This window comes from Petaurus breviceps, unplaced genomic scaffold (assembly GCF_028583685.1).
Source record: "Petaurus breviceps papuanus isolate PSGF00001 unplaced genomic scaffold, PetGlider_PUasm1.0 90897, whole genome shotgun sequence".
NCBI lineage: Eukaryota > Metazoa > Chordata > Mammalia > Diprotodontia > Petauridae > Petaurus > Petaurus breviceps.
In genome coordinates, this window is record NW_027187374.1 from 15,728,743 (window position 1) to 15,746,033 (window position 17,291).

At 39.7% G+C, this 17,291-nt stretch overlaps 1 protein-coding gene across 1 annotated transcript in view; it reads left to right on the forward strand.

The window, feature by feature from the left end:
- The first annotated feature begins 34 nt into the window (after positions 1 to 34).
- The window catches only part of LOC138151526 (periodic tryptophan protein 2 homolog), a 45,173-nt gene continuing 27,916 nt past the window's right edge, over positions 35 to 17,291 (forward strand). Inside the window, exons 1-6 of the mRNA XM_069075085.1 lie at positions 35 to 902; positions 8,757 to 8,900; positions 12,301 to 12,436; positions 12,598 to 12,824; positions 15,131 to 15,274; positions 16,348 to 16,418. Coding sequence (XP_068931186.1) covers positions 8,791 to 8,900; positions 12,301 to 12,436; positions 12,598 to 12,824; positions 15,131 to 15,274; positions 16,348 to 16,418 — 688 coding nt within the window. The 5' untranslated portion in view covers positions 35 to 902; positions 8,757 to 8,790. The remainder of the gene's footprint in view (positions 903 to 8,756; positions 8,901 to 12,300; positions 12,437 to 12,597; positions 12,825 to 15,130; positions 15,275 to 16,347; positions 16,419 to 17,291) is intronic.

Consider the following 17,291-nt stretch of genomic DNA (forward strand, 5'->3'; position numbering starts at 1 on the left):
CAGCATATGTATCAGAGGCAGGATTTGAACCCAAGTCTTTTTGACTCCAAGGTGGATCTTTCTTTACTGTAGCGCTCTGCCTTTCTTGGAATTCATAGCTTTGGATTGTCAGAGCTGAAGGCAGTCTTTAAAGTTATGTTCAGGTAGGTGGCTCAACAGATAGAGTGCAAGACCTAGAGTCAGGAAGACCTGAGTTCAAATCTGTCCTCAGACGCTTAGTAGCCATGTGACTCTAGGCAAGTCACTTAACCTCTGCTTTCCCTAGTTTCCTCATTGTAAAATGGTGATAATATAGCACTTATCTCCCAGGGTGTTAAATGAGATAGTATTTGTGAAGTGCTTTGGAAACCTCGGAGTGCTATATAAATGTGAGTACCATATCATTGTCATCATTGTCGTCATCATCATTGTCATCGTCATCCTTATTTGAAGGAAGTGTTGTGTTGTGGAGAAAGGATCAGACTGTCCTTTTTAACCCTAGAAATTGTAATAGGAGCAATGGATGGAAGTTGGAAAAGGAAGGGGCAAATTTAGGTTCAATTTCAAGAAAAATGCCCTAAAAAGTGGAATGTTCTACTTCAGGAGGTGAAGGGGATTGGTTGTGGGGGACGGGCAGAGGCGGGAGCGGTTCCTTTCCTTAGAGGTCTTAAAGGATGGATGAACCATTTGTTAGGAATGCTACAGTGGGGATTATCTCTGTGTATGGATTGGGTATGGCCATGAAATTCTCTTCCAGTCTTCAGATTCTTTGATGCTCTTTTTCCATATTCTATCTGTCAACTATTTCTTGTTTTAATTTCAGAGGGAGCAGCCTTGCTTGTCAGTTTGGTTTGCAAATCTGTGCTGCATCATTTTCACTTCAATGGCTCTGTTCACAGTGTCTCCTTTTCCCCAGATGGCAGGTAAGGGGATGCTAGATTTATTGGAATGAGGAAGAAAGGTATGTCTTTTATTGTCCTTTGGATATTTCAAAAATATTTTATTTTTTAAAAAAATCATTATATCTTTATTTGTAACATTCTTTAAAAAAATTTCAAATTCTCTCCCTCCATCTCCTTTTCCACCCACTGACAAGGCAATTTATAAGATATTAGTTATACCTGTGAAATAATGCAAAAACATCCTTCCATATTATCTGTGTTCCAAAAGAAAAAAAAAGCAAGAAAAATAAAGTTAAAAAATTACTCTTCAATTTGCACTCAGAGTTTATCAGTTCTCTCCGGAGGTGGATAGCATTTTTCATCATGTGTCCTTCAGAATTGTCTTGGATCATTGTGTTGATCAGAATAGCTAAGTCTTTCCCATTGGTCATTTTTAACAATATTGCTCTTCCTGTGTATGATATTCTCCTAGTTCTGCTCACTTCACTTTGTATCAGTTCATCTAAGTCTTCCCAGGTTTTTCTGAAGCCATCCCCTTCATCATTTCTGTCATCTCATGTGTCAGGTAGGGTCATAGTTGGCCAGTCTGCATCGATCAGAGTTGTTAAATCTTTTGAAATTGTTGTCCTGTGAATATATTGTTGTAATCAGTGAATATATTGTGGTCTTTGTTCTGCTCAATTCATGCTGCATTCTTTCATACAAATTTTAATTTTCTCCCTTTTTTCAGTCATGGCTCAATAATTTTCCATTCTATTTCTATACCCTACTTGTTTAGCCCAGGGGTGGGGAACCTGCAGCCTTGAGGTCACGTGTGGCTTTCTAGGTCCTTGGGTGCTGCCTTTCCACTGAGCCCATGTTTTATAGAACAAGTTCTTTTATTACAGGAATTTGTTCTGTGAAGTGTGGATTCAGTCAAAAAGCCACACTTGAGGACCTACAGGGTCACATGTGACCTTGATGCCACAGGTTCCCCAACCCTTGTTTAGCCCAATTTGAATACAGTTCTTTGCTACAACAAAAAAGTGCTCGTATAAAAAAATTTTTTTTTTACATAAGGACTTTTTTTCAGCTTCTAATCTCTTCAATGTTTCTTATAGTAGTAACAGGGTCAAAGGGTAGACACATTTCAGTGACTTTTGCTATAACTCCAAATTGCTTTCCAGAATGGCTGGACCAGTCACAGCAACTTTTTAGGAAATGGTGGATTCTTTCTGTCTTCACTTTGCCTCTTGGTGCTAATAGATCTGGGCAGTTTTCACTTAGGATCTCTAGAAATAAATGTAATGTCTGGGTTTTATTTTTATTATGGTTTTCAGAGGGTCCAATAATCCTTGAATTATCTCTTCATGCCTTGGTTAGTTGTTAGCAGATATCTTAGATTTTTCTGATTTTGTTCTGCTCTTACTTCCTGTCTCATGGAATTATTGGTTTCTTTTTTTTTTTAATGCTTTATTAACTTCTGATTTACATCATTCGTTTCCACCAGATTTTAAGTTACAAATTTTCTCCCTGTTTTTACCCCACCCATCCCCCCAAAACAGCAGTCCCACAGGATATCCCCTCCTCCAATCTGCTGTCTCCCATATTTTCTCCCATACCCATTTCGACTTTTCCAGTGGATCTCTATGCCTCAGTGCCTGTACATCCCATTTCTTAATTACATGTAAGATGGTATTAATTATAGTATATATATATATATGTATACATATATATATATACACACACACACACAAACACATATATATATATTTGAATATTTGATTTTAAAACTTTCAATCCCAGATTCATTCCCTTCCCTCCCTGCCACCCACCCCCACTGGGGAGACAAGCAGTTCAGTATAGGTTGTACATGTGTGGCTAATGCAAAACAATAACATAGTAGATATATTGTAAAAGACTGACTACATTTCCCTCCCACCTGTTCTATTCTCTACTTTGATCCTGTACCTTTTCAAAAGTGGGTGCTTCCAACTTCCCTCCCCCCAGCCTGCTCTCCCTTCCATCATCCCCCCTCTCATCCCCTCCCCCCCATTCTCCTGGAGGGTAAGATCCCCTATTTAGTGTGTATTTCCCTCCCTCCTCAAACCAGATTCAATAGGAATAAGGTTGACCCATTCCCTTCTGCCCTCCTATTCTTCTCCTCCATTGCAACCATTTTCCCCTGCCTCTTCTGTATGAGATAGTTTGCCCCAATCTGTCTCTCCCCATCTCCTCTCATTATACTCCTCTCACCTCTCAATTTCACCTTTTAAGTATCATCCCTTCCTGTTAAATTGGTCCCGTGCCTTCTATCTATGTATACCTGTAAACGTATATACACACATACACATATGTATTCATATACCCGCATACCCTCATATAAAGACATATATATATATATATTTCTAATCCCTTCAACTACTGAGAAAAGTTTCGTAAGTTACAATTATTGTTTTTCCATGTAGGAATGTTAATAGTTCAACTTTGATAAGTTCCTTATGATTTCTTGTCCCTGTTTACCTTCTCATGCTTCTTGTATCTGAATGTCAAATTTTCTATTCAACTCTGGTTTTTTCAGCAAGAATGCCTGAAAGTCCTGTATTCCACTGAATGACGATATTTTCCCCTGAATCATGATACTCAGTTTTGCTGGGTAGGTGACTCTTGGTCTTAATCCCAGCTCCCTTGACCTCCGGAATATCACATTCCAAGCCCTTCGATCCCTCAGTGTAGAAGCTGCCAGATCCTGGGTTATCCTGATTGTGTTTCCACAATATTCAAATTGTCTCTTCCTGGCTGCTTGTAATATTCTCTCCTTAATATGGGAATTCCGGAACCTGGCTATAATATTCCTAGGAGTTTTCTTTTTGGGATCTTTTTCAGGAGGTGATCGGTGGATTCTTTCAACCTCTATTTTGCCCTCTGGTTCTAAAACATCAGGGCAGTTTTCTTTGAGAACTTCCTGGAGGATGCTTTCTAGGTTCTTACTTTGGTCATGGCTTTCAGGTAGTCCAATAATTTTTAAATTATCTCTCCTGGATCTATTTTCCAGGTCAGTGGTTTTTCCCATGAGATATTTCACATTGCCTTCTATTCTTTCATTTGTTTGGATCTGTTTGACAGCATCTTGATTTCTCATAAAGCTTCCATTTGCTCCAATCTAATTCTGAAGCAATGATTCTCCTCAGTGAGCTTTTGAGATTCTTTTTCTATCTGGCAAATTCGACTTTTTAAGGCATTCTTCTCCTCATTGCCTTTTTGAGCCTCCTTTGCCATTTGAGTCAGTCTGTTTTTTAAGGTATTATTTTCCTCAGTCAGGCTGTTGACTCTCATTTCATAATTTTCTTGCATCGTTCTCATTTCTCTTCCCAATTTTTCCTCCACTTCTCTTATCTGCTTCTTAAGGTCCTCTATGGTCTGTAACCAGCTTGTATTTTCCTTTGAAGCTTTTGGTGCAGGAGTACTGACTTCACTGTTTTCCTCCTGTTCCATGCCTTGCTCCTTCTTATCCCCAAAATAGGAGTGTAATGTTGGAATCTTCTGTCTGCTTTGTTTCCTCTGCCTGCTCATTTTGCCACTCAATTATTTGACTTTTGGGCTTTTTGCCACAGTAGGACTCTGCCACCAGACGGGAGTTTTCGTCCCAAACGCTGGGGTTTTCTCAGCTGCCGGAGGTATTAGATGGGTGCCCCCTCTGAGGTCTCCACACGCTCTGGCAAGCTGGACACACACCCCAGGACCTCCACCCTAGACTGCAATCCAGATCCAAGCAGGTTAAAGCAAGAGCGATTACCCCTCAGCCTGGTGCTTGGTCCCCCTACACTCTGCAGGCCAGGAGCTGAAGCTGCCACCAGGCACTGGCTGGCTGTGCCTGCGCCTCAGTGGCTTCTAGCCCCGGGGGCCAAAGCCACGCACTCCCACTTACTGGTTCCAAAGTCCAGACGGCACTGGCCTCTCACTTTGTCCTTCGCATCTATGTGTTGATAAATCTGGAAACTGACACTGCTGCCGCTGATCTGGAGTCCCTCTCGCCAGCGGCTAGTCAGGCCCACCCTGGGGCTAAAGCCTTGGCATGGGGCTGGGCTCAGCTCCCAGAGCGCTGCGCTGGATTCCTGCTGGCCTGCCGGGCTGTCCTCAGCGGGAGGTTAGCTTCTCTGTGTCATTATGTGGGTTCTGCAGCTCCAAAGTTTGTTTAGAGTCCCCTTTTTACATGGATTGGAGAGGGTGGAAGCCGTAGCCGCGGGAAGGTCTTGGTTCTACTCTGCCATCTTGGTTCCGCCCCCCGGAATTATTGGTTTCTGTTATAATATAAATATGTATTCTAATTTTCAGGGATTCCATTTCTGGAAGGGTTTATTGCTTCCTCTCCTAAATTGTTTTCATTTTTTAAATATTTGTTTATTTCTTTTTGGTAATCATGTTGTTTTTCTGGAAAATTCATTTTTTTCTTTGAGTCTCTGCTTGTAGTTGTTACAATTATTCTTCTTTCAAAAATGTTTAGATTTGCAATAGTTTTTTTTTTAATAGCGGTCAGTGTTCTTTAGTTTATTCTTCCAGCCTTAGTTCCTGAATTAAGGCTTTGTGGTGGGGCTAAACACCACTCCTGATATGCTTTTGGATGAAATAGTCAGTACTATTTGATCCCACCCTGAGTCACCTAGGTTCCTACGATGAACTCCCTCTAATTCCTAAGTTAGGCATCTGTGGATCTTTGAAGTTCAGGGTTCTGGATCTTAAGGACCCTCAGGGCCATGTCAGGACAGGGTGATAGGGACTTTGGAGCCCTAGGGTGTCCTGGTCTGAGCTGTGCTTGCTACTGGTTGCTGCTGTTCCCTGGGACTTTCTCTGTAGAATCCTGCTCAGAACAGAGAACCCTGCAGGTTCCAGACCCTTCTCTGCTTGTGCTGGGCGGCTGTAGACTTACTTGCTTGCTCTGAAGCTGGCTTTCTTAGTGGTCACCTTTCCTGTTGCCCATGGACTGGTGGCTGTCTTTTTGTATAGTTCTGGGGTTGAAAAAGTCACTGTAATTTCACATTGGGTTTCTTTTTTTTTTTTTTTTGGTGAGTAAACTCTTTATTGCAAAGATAGCTATGGGGAATAAGAACTGACATTTACATAATGTTTCCAAAGTACTTTACATACCGTATCTTATTTGTTTTTCCCAATTTACCTCATCAGGTAAGTATTACAATTATTATCATTCCTATTTTCTTTTTTTCTGTCACTTTTATTAATTTATTTTTAGTTTTCAGCATTCACTTCCATAAGATTGAGTTCCAAATTTTTTCCCCATCTCTCCCTTTCCCCCACCCCAAGATAATGTGCATTCTGATTACCAGTAGGGTAAGATAGATTTCTATACCCCATTGCCTTATCTTATGTCCCAGTTGCATGTAAAAACAATCTTTAACATTCATTTTTAAAACTTTGAGTTCCAAATTTTCTCCCTTTCTCCCTCCCCACCCACCCTCCTTGAGAATGCAAGCAATTCAATATAGGTTATGCATGTATAGTCATGCAAGACACTTCCATAATAGTCATGTTGTGGAAGGCTAATTATATTTCCCTCCATCCTCTCTCACCCCCCACTTATTCTGTTCTCTCCTTTGACCCTGTCTCTCCTCAAGAGTATTTGCTTCTGATTACCCTCTCCCCCAATTTGCCCTCCCTTCTATGATCCCTCCCTCTCTAATCCCCTTCCTGCCTACTTTTCCTGTACAGTAAAATAGATTTCCAAACCCAAGTGAGTGCCTATGTTATTCTCTCCTTAAGCCATATCCATTGAGAGTAAGGTTTACTCATTCCCTTTTACCTCCCCCCTCCTCCCTTCCACTGTAAACTCTTTTTCTTTCCTCTTTTATGTCAGATAATTTACCTCATTCTACTTCTCCCTTTCTCCTAGTACATTCCTCTCTCACCTTTGGATTTTATTTTTTAGATATCATCCCTTCATATTCAACTCACTGTGTCCTCTGTCTATATGTACGCATATATATATATATATATATATATATATGTATTTGTATATATGTGTGTATGCATATATATCTATATATATATCTTTCCTCTAAGTGCCCTAATACTGAGAAAGATCTCATGATTTACAAATACCATCTTTCCACGTAAGAATATAAACATTTCAACTTTAATAAGTCCCTTATGATTTCTCTCTCCTGCTTGCCTTTTTGATTCTTGTTTTTGAAAGTCAGATATTCTATTCAAGTATTGTGGAACCACAATCAGTATAACACAGGATTTAGCAGCTTCTACATTAAGGGATAGGGGGCTTGCAATATATTCTGGAGGATAAGGGAGCTAGGATTAAGACCAGGAATCACCTAGCCAGCAGAGCTGAGTATAATCCTTCAGGGGAAAAAATGGACATTAAGTGAAATAGAGGACTTTCAGGCATTCTTGATGGATTTCTTGATCATCTTTTGGTCTGGTATGAATTTCAGGCTTTTACCTTAGTAGGGGTTGAGGAGTTGGGTAGACTGCCTCCAGGTACCCTTTGTGGTTGGAAATCTTCAGCCCATCTTTTTAATTCACAAACTCTAGAAGGTGGTACCACTGTTGCTGTATGGCAGTGAGACGTGAATACTACTGCTTCAGAGGAACTAAAAATGAGCATCCCATAGGGCAGTGGAAAGGAGCCTGATGGGTGTGAGCCACCTACAATGTGTCACCAATGAGGAATTCCAGAGAATAATAAAGGATGTCATTAAACAACTGTATGACAGAAAAGAGAAGATTAGCTGTTCATGTGGCAAGAAGGAGAGGCAATATGCCTGAATGAACGTTCCACTGATACCTTCAAGAGTTTAGGAGAAATTGAGGAAGGCCTCCATAATGTTGGAGGAACCTCCTCAGGCAGACTTGGGAGGACATGGACAAGAATTTGACTGGAGGTACAGACATGGATTAGTTATGATCTGTATCCTTGGAGGGAACTCTAAAATTGATGAGGTTACAGATCCTTTCTAGCAGTTGATATTTTGATCCTTCCTGTCTTTTTTTTTTTTTTTTTGGTAAAGAACTCTTTCTATATCCTTGATTCTAAAAGACATCTTTGTGTCTCTAGTTTGATTGTGATGTGATCTTTAATATGGATATCATGTGTCTGTTTGGAACTTATTGTGGCATATGGTGTGAGCTGTTGGTCTAAATTTAATTTGTGCCTGATTTTCCAGTTTTCTTAGCATCTCTCCCCCATCCCCCAATAATGGCAAATGAGATGTTTGGGCTTATACAACACTGTTACTATTTTTGTTTGCTTCTATATATCATGTGTCTGATCTGTTGCACTGATCAACTTTTATTATTTTAACCAATCTCCAATAGCTTTGGTGATCATTTCTCTTTAGTATAGTTTGACCTCTGATTTTGCTAGGCCCACCTTCTAGAGAAGTATTCATCAATATTAACTAAGAAGGTCAAGTTGCGTAACGTGTTCAGAGTTAAGGATGTCTTATCCAGTAATGTCTCTGGAGCTAAGAAAACAGTGATTGGGGCAGAAGATGGGACTCAAAACACCTTTCAGAGTGTGGTCAGGGAAATAACTAGCTTGTGTGCTGACTATATATAGTACCCTCATGAATTTCAGGAATTGGTCATATAGTTAGTTGTCATTTCTTCTGCTTGATTTCTTCTTGGTATCTTTAAGTTGTATCACTGTCAGTCAGCACTGGATTATAGACAGAATTGGAAAATGGTTGATAACACAATTCATTTGCTCACTTTGTTAAGGCACTTGATAACATTTAGTTTGATAAGAGTAGTTATTAGACTGAGAAGTTGAGTTATTTATTCTAACATTCTCAACAGTAACAATAATTTTGTTGTTTTTGTTTTAAACTTGCTGTATGTATAACTTTTTTACTATTCGTTTGGCAGGAGATTTGTGGTGGCAAAAGACAACCTTGCCCAAATGTATTATGCCCCTGGAAAGAAGCGAGAATTTAATGCCTTTGTCTTAGACAAAACTTACTATGGGCCATATGATGAAACTACATTCATTGATTGGACTGATGATTCTAAGTAAGTATTTCTGTCTATTTTTTGTTGGTGATGAATGTTGATAGAGATCATATATGGAGTGAAGAAAGATGGAACATTGGGAAGTATTACTGAAATATCATTTGTTGCCATATAAGCCTTATTCTGGTGGTAGATTTCCTGGCAAATAGACCAAAACAATCTTGGATCTAACTTGTTACTAGTGTGTCTAGGTTACAGCAGTATTTTTGCTTGAAAGAAATATTTTTATTGCATCACGTAGGAAAAAACTAGACTTTTGTGTTTAAAGACATAATTTAAACCTGAATCTTTTTCTTTGTATTATGTACATAATACTGTGCAGTTGTGACCCATGGGAATGGTTCCTGAAATGTTCAGATGAGTTTTGTAGTTTAGATGTTCCATGAATGTTACAGAATTGCTTTCAAAATATTAGTACTATAAATAACATTTCACAAAACCTAGATACAAAGTTAGAAAAAATCTTAGAAGTCATCTAAGTCTGACCTGTTCATTTTACATGTGAGGAAACTGAGATACAGAAAGCTGAACACGCTGATAATGAGTACATAAGTGAGCTGACATTCAAACTCAGATCAAGTCACATATAGGTATGTAAGATATATGTCCAAACTGACTCCAGATATGCCAGATTGAACATTTTTTAATGGTATGTTGTGCTGTATAACATACAGAGAGGTATAGAGATCTTAAAACAACACCTGTACCTTCACATTTGTTGTAGTTCTTGTTATAATGATTTAATATAAGTTTTCAAATAGCAGAGTCCCTAGAGATTTGAGGCAGATGTTCAAATGTAGTCAGTTAAGATTAATTCTATTCTTTCTCATTTTAGGTAGAAACTGGTTTATATGATAAGTTTATTTTCATATGTAAAAAGTGATGTAGTGGTTAGTGAATTGGCCTTGGAATCCGAAAGACCTAGGTTCAAGTCTTGCTCCTAACACATATTAGTTGTGTGACCTTCGTCACTAACTGTCTTCCTTGTTTTGGTCACTTCACCTCTCTTAAGATAGTCTAAAATTATCTTAGTTTTTTTTTTTCTTTCCTGCCTCTTATTATTTCCTACCCAGACTTTTTTTTTTAAAGAAGTGTTATTTAGTTACACCCTCACTATCACCCTCCCCCCTGCGCATTCTAGGAAAATTGCTTATAAACTAGAAACCACCTAGAGAATTGCAGCCATTATGGTGAAGGGCATTAAGGTTGTGCTATATGAGAATTATCAGTGTTGTAGTATAAAGCCAAGCACAAGCAGCTTTCCAGAAGACTGCTGCTGTGAACAGCTTTCAAGGTTTTGATGACATAGTATATTGAACTCTCTATTTATTCAATAACAAATCAGAGCAAAACATTCACAGAAAATCAAAATATAGCATTCACCATGTCACAACTCAGCAACTTATAACTAAAATGGACACATAGTTTTCACCAAAGTGGTCACATAGTTTTAAACAAAGTACAGTCATTTAGTAATTCAATCATTCAGTCATCCTTAAGGAGGGAGGCTTGCCTCCTTGAGGGACACAGTACAAAAGTCAAAGTCATCCACCCACGGGGTGCAATTAAATTACAATTTCATCAGTCACTACTCAGTACCCTCTCAAGGGGTAGTGGAAAGTACAAAAGCCATCCACCCCTAGGTCACAAGTAAATCACAATTTCATTAGTCATTGTTCAGTACCCTATTTCATCAGTTACTACTCAGACAATTTCATCAGTCACTACTCAGTATCCATGGAGAAATCTTTTCATCTTGACTTGAGGCAGGTAGCTCCTACCTGAATCCACCAAACTGTCACCTGGGTTCAAAGGCAGACAGCTCCCAGCTCCTTGACCAGCTCTCTGTGCAGTTCCTGCTCCACATTGGAGCTCACAGTGTCCAGTTCATCTCAAATCCTTCATAGTCTCTGTTCCTGGAAAGACAAGGCTTAATGAAGCCACGATAACATTCATACACATTAACAAAGCCACAACAACATTTGTATAAAATACTGGCACCACAGTCATGCTTCCTCAGTCTTTGGCAGCTCCAGCTGGCCCTTAGAAGTCTTGCCACCACAAGTTCCTTTCTTAAAATCAAAATCACATTATCTAGCCTCCACTTGGCTTACTCCAAGAAATTCTGTCTCAATTCTCATTCCTCTTCTCAGTTCAGTCTTCAGTCCAGCAGCAGCTGCCCTGCCTCCACGATGCTTATCCCAAGAAGTTCTGACTGTCCAGCTTGTGCTCTTCCTTATATATGGTATAGCTCCTCCCTGTTCAGCCCCTTCCTCTTATGTCAGCAACAGGGGTTCATACCTCCTATTTCTTTACAGAGGACTAATTTGAAACTAGGTGCTAAGTACCTGTTAGCTTAGCAATACAAAGGGATCTTCAAGTCTTATTACTATTACATGTGGAGAAGACAGGACTTAAGGGAAACATGATAGAAGTCTTCAGTATGTTGGAGGGATTAGGCTTATTCTGCTTGAAACAAGAGGACAGAAATAGGAACAGTGGTTGACAATTTCAGTGAGTTAAATTTAGGCTTGATGTAATTTTCTGACTAGTAGAGCTCTCTAGAAGTAGAATGTTCTTTCTCACTAAAGTCTTTAAGCTGGGGTTGGATAACCACTAATTAGGTAAGTTGTAGAGGAGTGTAGCGCCAATGCAATATTTACAGCGCCCACAATTACAATAAAGACCGTGACTATAAGTATCACATAACATTCAATTGCAAAATATACCAAACTCTCCAGATAGAGGATAGAGCTGAAGCATTTAGTTAGACACCAGAGAACCCAATCCCCAAACCAGTAAGCTGTACATCATAGTAGCAAAGATATTAAGAAGCCATAATAACCCTGAGAGCCATAGCATCCTTCAGCCTTCCCACAAACCAATACAAGATCAATATTTACTCACAAACCTCTCTATCTCCTTGCCTAAGCATCCTCTTTCCCCCACCATCTTGCTAGCTCTGACTACCAGCTCCCTGTGGCTTCTGCTTCCCTTCAGCAAACTCCTCCCACCACAGGCTCCATGTGACTACATTAAGCCTTTTGGGAGCAGAGTTTATCTTCATAGCAGGGAAACTTCCTGTGGGCTCTGCTGTTCCCTTCAGCAAATTCCCTCCATCACAGGCTCCATGTGATTACATTCAGCCTATTAGGGGGCAGGGTTTACTTTCAGAGCAGGGGAAATCTTCAAACTCCCCCCTACGTCTATTAAGGGTCAGAGAAGATCTTCAAATTCCCATTCCCATTACAAGGAGTCACTTGTTCTGATATGGTTGGTGGCCTCTGAGCTCCCTTTGATTTCCCTGAGATTTTATATCTGTGACAATATGGGGATCAAAGACTGTTAGTGGAATCATAAAAGACTATGTAACTTGAGTTGCTTTTTCTTGTGATTAAAGGTGCTTTGTAATTGGGAGCAAGGACATGACAACCTGGGTGTTTGGAGCAGAACGATGGGATAATTTGATCTACTATTCACTAGGAGGTCACAAAGATGCTATCGTTGCCTGTTTCTTTGAAGCTGGAAGCTTGGATGTACGTAGACAAGCAAACACTTAATAGATACTCAATTTTTGATAAATTCAATTGATTTCTTATTTGCAGTTACTTGCTTACTTTGTGTATTCCGTGGAGGGAGGAGGCAGCTGGCTGAGGAGCATTGTCTTTTTGCTAACCTGTATATTTTGGTCTGACAGCTATACACTTTGAGCCAAGATGGGGCGCTCTGTGTGTGGCAGTGTGACACTGAGCTAGATGGCCTGAAGTTGAAAGCTCCTAAAGGTTGGCGGGCAGATGTACTGCAAAGGGATAAGGAGGAGGAGGAGGATGACGACATAGAAAGAGAGGACAATGCCATTCATGGAAAAACCGTCCCGGATGATGAAAAGAAAAAGGATAAAGTGAAATACTCACATGTGGCAAAGTAGGTGATTTTCTCTCCTCCGTGCTCTTGTTCAAAGAATTAAATTCAGTAACTGTTTCTTAACTTCAACTGTATGCTTTGGTGTCTGAGGCACCTCTTGTGATTGCTGCCCTTTGATGGTTTTCATATTCTGAGACCAGAATGGAGTAGCCCATATGCTCAGCTGTTTCTACATATGGTAACTCTGGTACAACATTAAACCTCTGTCATTCTTTATCCTTCCTTCTATTGTCCCTTATGTCATAGGGGACAAGATTTTTAAAGGAGAAATGAATGTGTGCTGAAGTGGCCAGAGGAGTATTGGAGGAGGGAAGGGGGAATTTACCTGATTTTTTAAAAAAAATAGTGTTTTATTTTTTCCAGTTACATGTAAAAACAATTTTTAAAATTTATTTTTATTTATTTAATTTTTTTTATGTAAAAACAATTTTTAACATTCATTTAAAAAATTGCAAGTTCCAAATTTTTCTCCCTCCCCTGCCTAAACTCTGACTTCTGAGAATGGATTTGAATAAGTGGGGAAAAGAGCAAGAAAAAAATCTTAGCCAGAATGTGCTCATGGGCAGAGGTAAGGAAAAAATAGTCATGATGCTTACAAGAGAAGACTCTTGAAAAACATAGGGAAACAGGAACTTTTTAAAAGGGATATGAACCATTGGCTAGCAGAGCTTCTTAAACTTTGGGTCATGACCCCAGATGAGGTTGAGACCCACAGTTTAAGAACTGCTAAAGTGGCCATAGGGGAAGAAGTTTAAGAAACAGTGGGCTAGTCCACGTGCCACCCTGGAGCAATATGCTATATGTTACTAGTTACTGGTGTAGACAATGAAAAGGTTCTGGAAGATAACATAATCTCAGCATTTATTATTTTCAAAACTCAATTTTTGTGGCATTTAGATGTATTTAAGGGAGGCAGCATGGCACAGTAGAAATGCTCAGGATTTCTTACTCTGCCATTTGTGTCTCTGGCCTTTTAAAGGTCGTTTTACCTCTGTGGTTTAGTTGTTTCAGTTGTACCTGACTATTGTGACCCCTTTTGGGATTTTCTTGGCAGAGATACTGGAGTGGTTTTCCATTTTCTTCTCCAGCTCATTTTGCAGATGAGGAAACTGAGGCAAATAGGGTTAAGTGACTTGCCCAGGGTCACACAACTATAAGTGTTGGAGGTCAGATTTGAACTCAAAGATGAATCTTCCTGACTCCAGGCCCAGCACTCTGTGCACTGTGGCTCCACCTAGCGGCTCAGTCCTGTTACTTCATCTGTAAAATAACAGAGTTGGACTCAGTGTCCCTGTAAGGTCCTTTCCATCTCTTAGTCTGTGATCCTTTGTCCATCACGATCCCTAATAGCCTCATTCTGGATAACTGGGGCCTGCTTTCCTAAGATCCCATTGGACTATCCAGGATATCCCCAGTCCCAAAACTAGTAAATTCTGGAGAGATGAATTCAAAATAGCTAGAGGCCTATCCTGTAATTTTTTCTGCTTATGTGGGTCTTAACAAATACTGCTTTATATGGTAGTTACTTATGTATTTCTTGAGAAGAGTAGGACATGGAGCTAGGGGGCAGGCCATAAAGTCAGGAAGACCTGATTTCAAGTTCTGTCTCTGACACACAGTAGTGCTGTGACCAGGTGTAAGTAAATCAAGCAATCTCTTAGTGCCCTGCGGCCAGCTCTCTTAAGAGCACATGGAAAGATGAGTCTCCAGTCTATCAGTGGTAGAATTTCCACACCAGAGTTGCTCACACTGATGTCATCATAGATTTGGATTCCAAAAAGGGCCTGCTTTACTCCCCAGTGCTCGTAAACTTCTGGAGGGTGTGGGTTATCTCTTCTCTTTGTTTCCCAAGAACCTAGTACACATTGCCTTACATACACATAATAGGTACTTGATAAATAATTTTTTGGGGAGGGAGGGGAGCAGGTGAGGAAGAACAATTTGAAAGTTGATGTCACAGTTCGGACCTGAGCTTTGATGTGATAATGGTGCCAATGAGAGAGATATAATAAACATTGCACAAGGATTTCAGATTCATTTGGCATCTCATAGGAGAAGGCACTTTAAATGTGATCAGTACAGAAGAGAATAACAAATGAGGGTAGAAGATCATCACTACTGCATGGTTTGGCCTGGTCATAAGAATTGTATTCACCTTCTATTAAACTGAACTGTTTTGTTGGCTTTTATCTATACAAAAGACTACATTGACCTGAAATATCCAAATAATTGAGGCAACTGTATTGGGGTTTTGTGTGTGTGAATCTTTTCCTAACTACAGTTCTTTGATCTTCACATTGACTTAGGTACTTTTTCAACAAAGAGGGAGATTTTAATAATCTTACATCAGCTGCATATCACAAGAAAATTCATCTTCTGGTCACTGGCTTTGCTTCTGGAGTCTTTCATTTGCATGAACTACCTGAGTTCAACCTGATCCACTCCCTGAGGTAAATTCATTTGCAGCTGTGGTGATATATATTGGAAACACTAATATAGCAAAAATCCTTAAAATTCTGACAAAATGAAAGAGCTTTTGAGTTAGCTGAGAGTACTCAGACCAAGGAGTTCTGGCATTGGTATTTTTCCAACTCTGTGATATAGTTTTCTTTTCCTCTGTGACAGAATTTCTGTAGTAAGGAATAATCTCTAATGAAACCATTAGGGAGTCAAGCTAACTTGTTTAGCCCATGCAGTTTAAAAAATATATATACACAAATTCTACATACCATTGCAAATTCAAAAGAGAATTAAGATTTCAGAGCTTGCTACATACAGGTTGCTTCAATTTATTAAAATGTCCCATATTAGAGAATATATTTTGCACAGTGATAGCAGTATAGGTAATCTCTGATTTAGAAATTTGTTGATAAGTTTGCTCAGTTATTTTTTAGTGAGTTTAGTTTTTTTTTTCCTTAAATCTTTTAGTGACTTTTTTGTTGGTAGGGTGCAGTAGAGTTGCCTCACTTCTATCTTCTCTGTCATCTTTCTGGTAGTACCACTATAATTTCTGAAACAAATTAGAGTATAGGTATCTCATTCATCTTGCCTTAGAATGCTCATTGAATCATTGATGAATTTGATAATCTAGTTTTGGGCAGTCATCATTATCATCACCATAATCGTCATAGCTAGTATTTATGTAGCAGTTTAAGGTTTGCAAAGAGCTTTATGAATATTATCTTACTTTATCCTTACAACAACCCTAGCAAGTAGGTGCTCTTATTATGCCCACTTTACAGATAGGAAACTGAGGTAGAAACTGGTTAAGTGACTTGCTTATGCAGAGTCTTACTTATGCAGAGTCTTAAGCAGAGTCTGCTTATGCAGAGTTATGTGTCTGAGGCTGGCTTTGAACTCAAGCTTTGCTTTTTCCAGGCCCAATGTTCTTTCCGTTATACCACTTATATGCCTTATAAAGTATATAATCCACAAAAATTATCTTGATCTCAGAAAACTTCAGTTAGAATTGTCCTTTGTTCTTTTATCTCCCTATTTATCTCTACTTTGGTCTCCCCTTTAGTATTTCAGATCAGAAGATTACATCTATTTCTATCAACAGCACGGGAGACTGGATCGCTTTTGGATGTTCAGGTTTGTGTCTCTTGAGTCAGACCATACACAGATTATTTACTTAATTCTTGTCTCCAACAGACCTGGTCTTAGCTACTGGGACTGAAGTCAAAACTTTGAGCTAGATCGTCATTCAGGTTAGTGCAGTTTGAGCATAAACCAAATCACAGATCTTTTACTGTTAAGAAAAACTCAGGGGGGGGCGGAGCCAAGATGGCGGAGTAGAAGCACGCCCTTCCCGCGGCTCCAGCTACCACCTTCCCCAATCCACGTAAAACAAACTTTGGAGCTGCAGAACCCACAAAATGACACAGAGAAGCTAACCTCCCACTGAGGACAGCCCAGCAGGCCAGCAGGAATCCAGTGCAGTGTGTGGAGACCTCAGAGAGGGCACCCATCATTAGATAATACCTCTGGCAGTTGAGAAAAACCCAGCGTTTGGGACGAAAGCTCCCCTGTCTGGTGGCAAGAGTCCTACTGTGGCAAAAAGCCCAGAAGTCAAGTAATTGAGTGGCAAAATGAGCAGGCAAAGTAAACAAAGCAGACAGAAGATTCCAACATTAGACTCCTGTTTTGGGGACAAAAAGGAGCAAAGCATGGAACAGGAGGAAAACAGTGAAGTCAGTACTCCTGCACCAAAAGCTTCAAAGGAAAATTACAAGCTGGTTACAGACCATAGAGGACCTTAAGAAGCAGATAAGAGAAGTGGAGGAAAAATTGGGAAGAGAAATGAGAACGATGCAAGACAATTATGAAATGAGAGTCAACAGCCTGACTGAGGAAAATAATACCTTAAAAAACAGACTGACTCAAATGGCAAAGGAGGCTCAAAAAGGCAATGAGGAGAAGAATGCCTTAAAAAGCCAAATTTGCCAGATGGAAAAAGAATCTCAA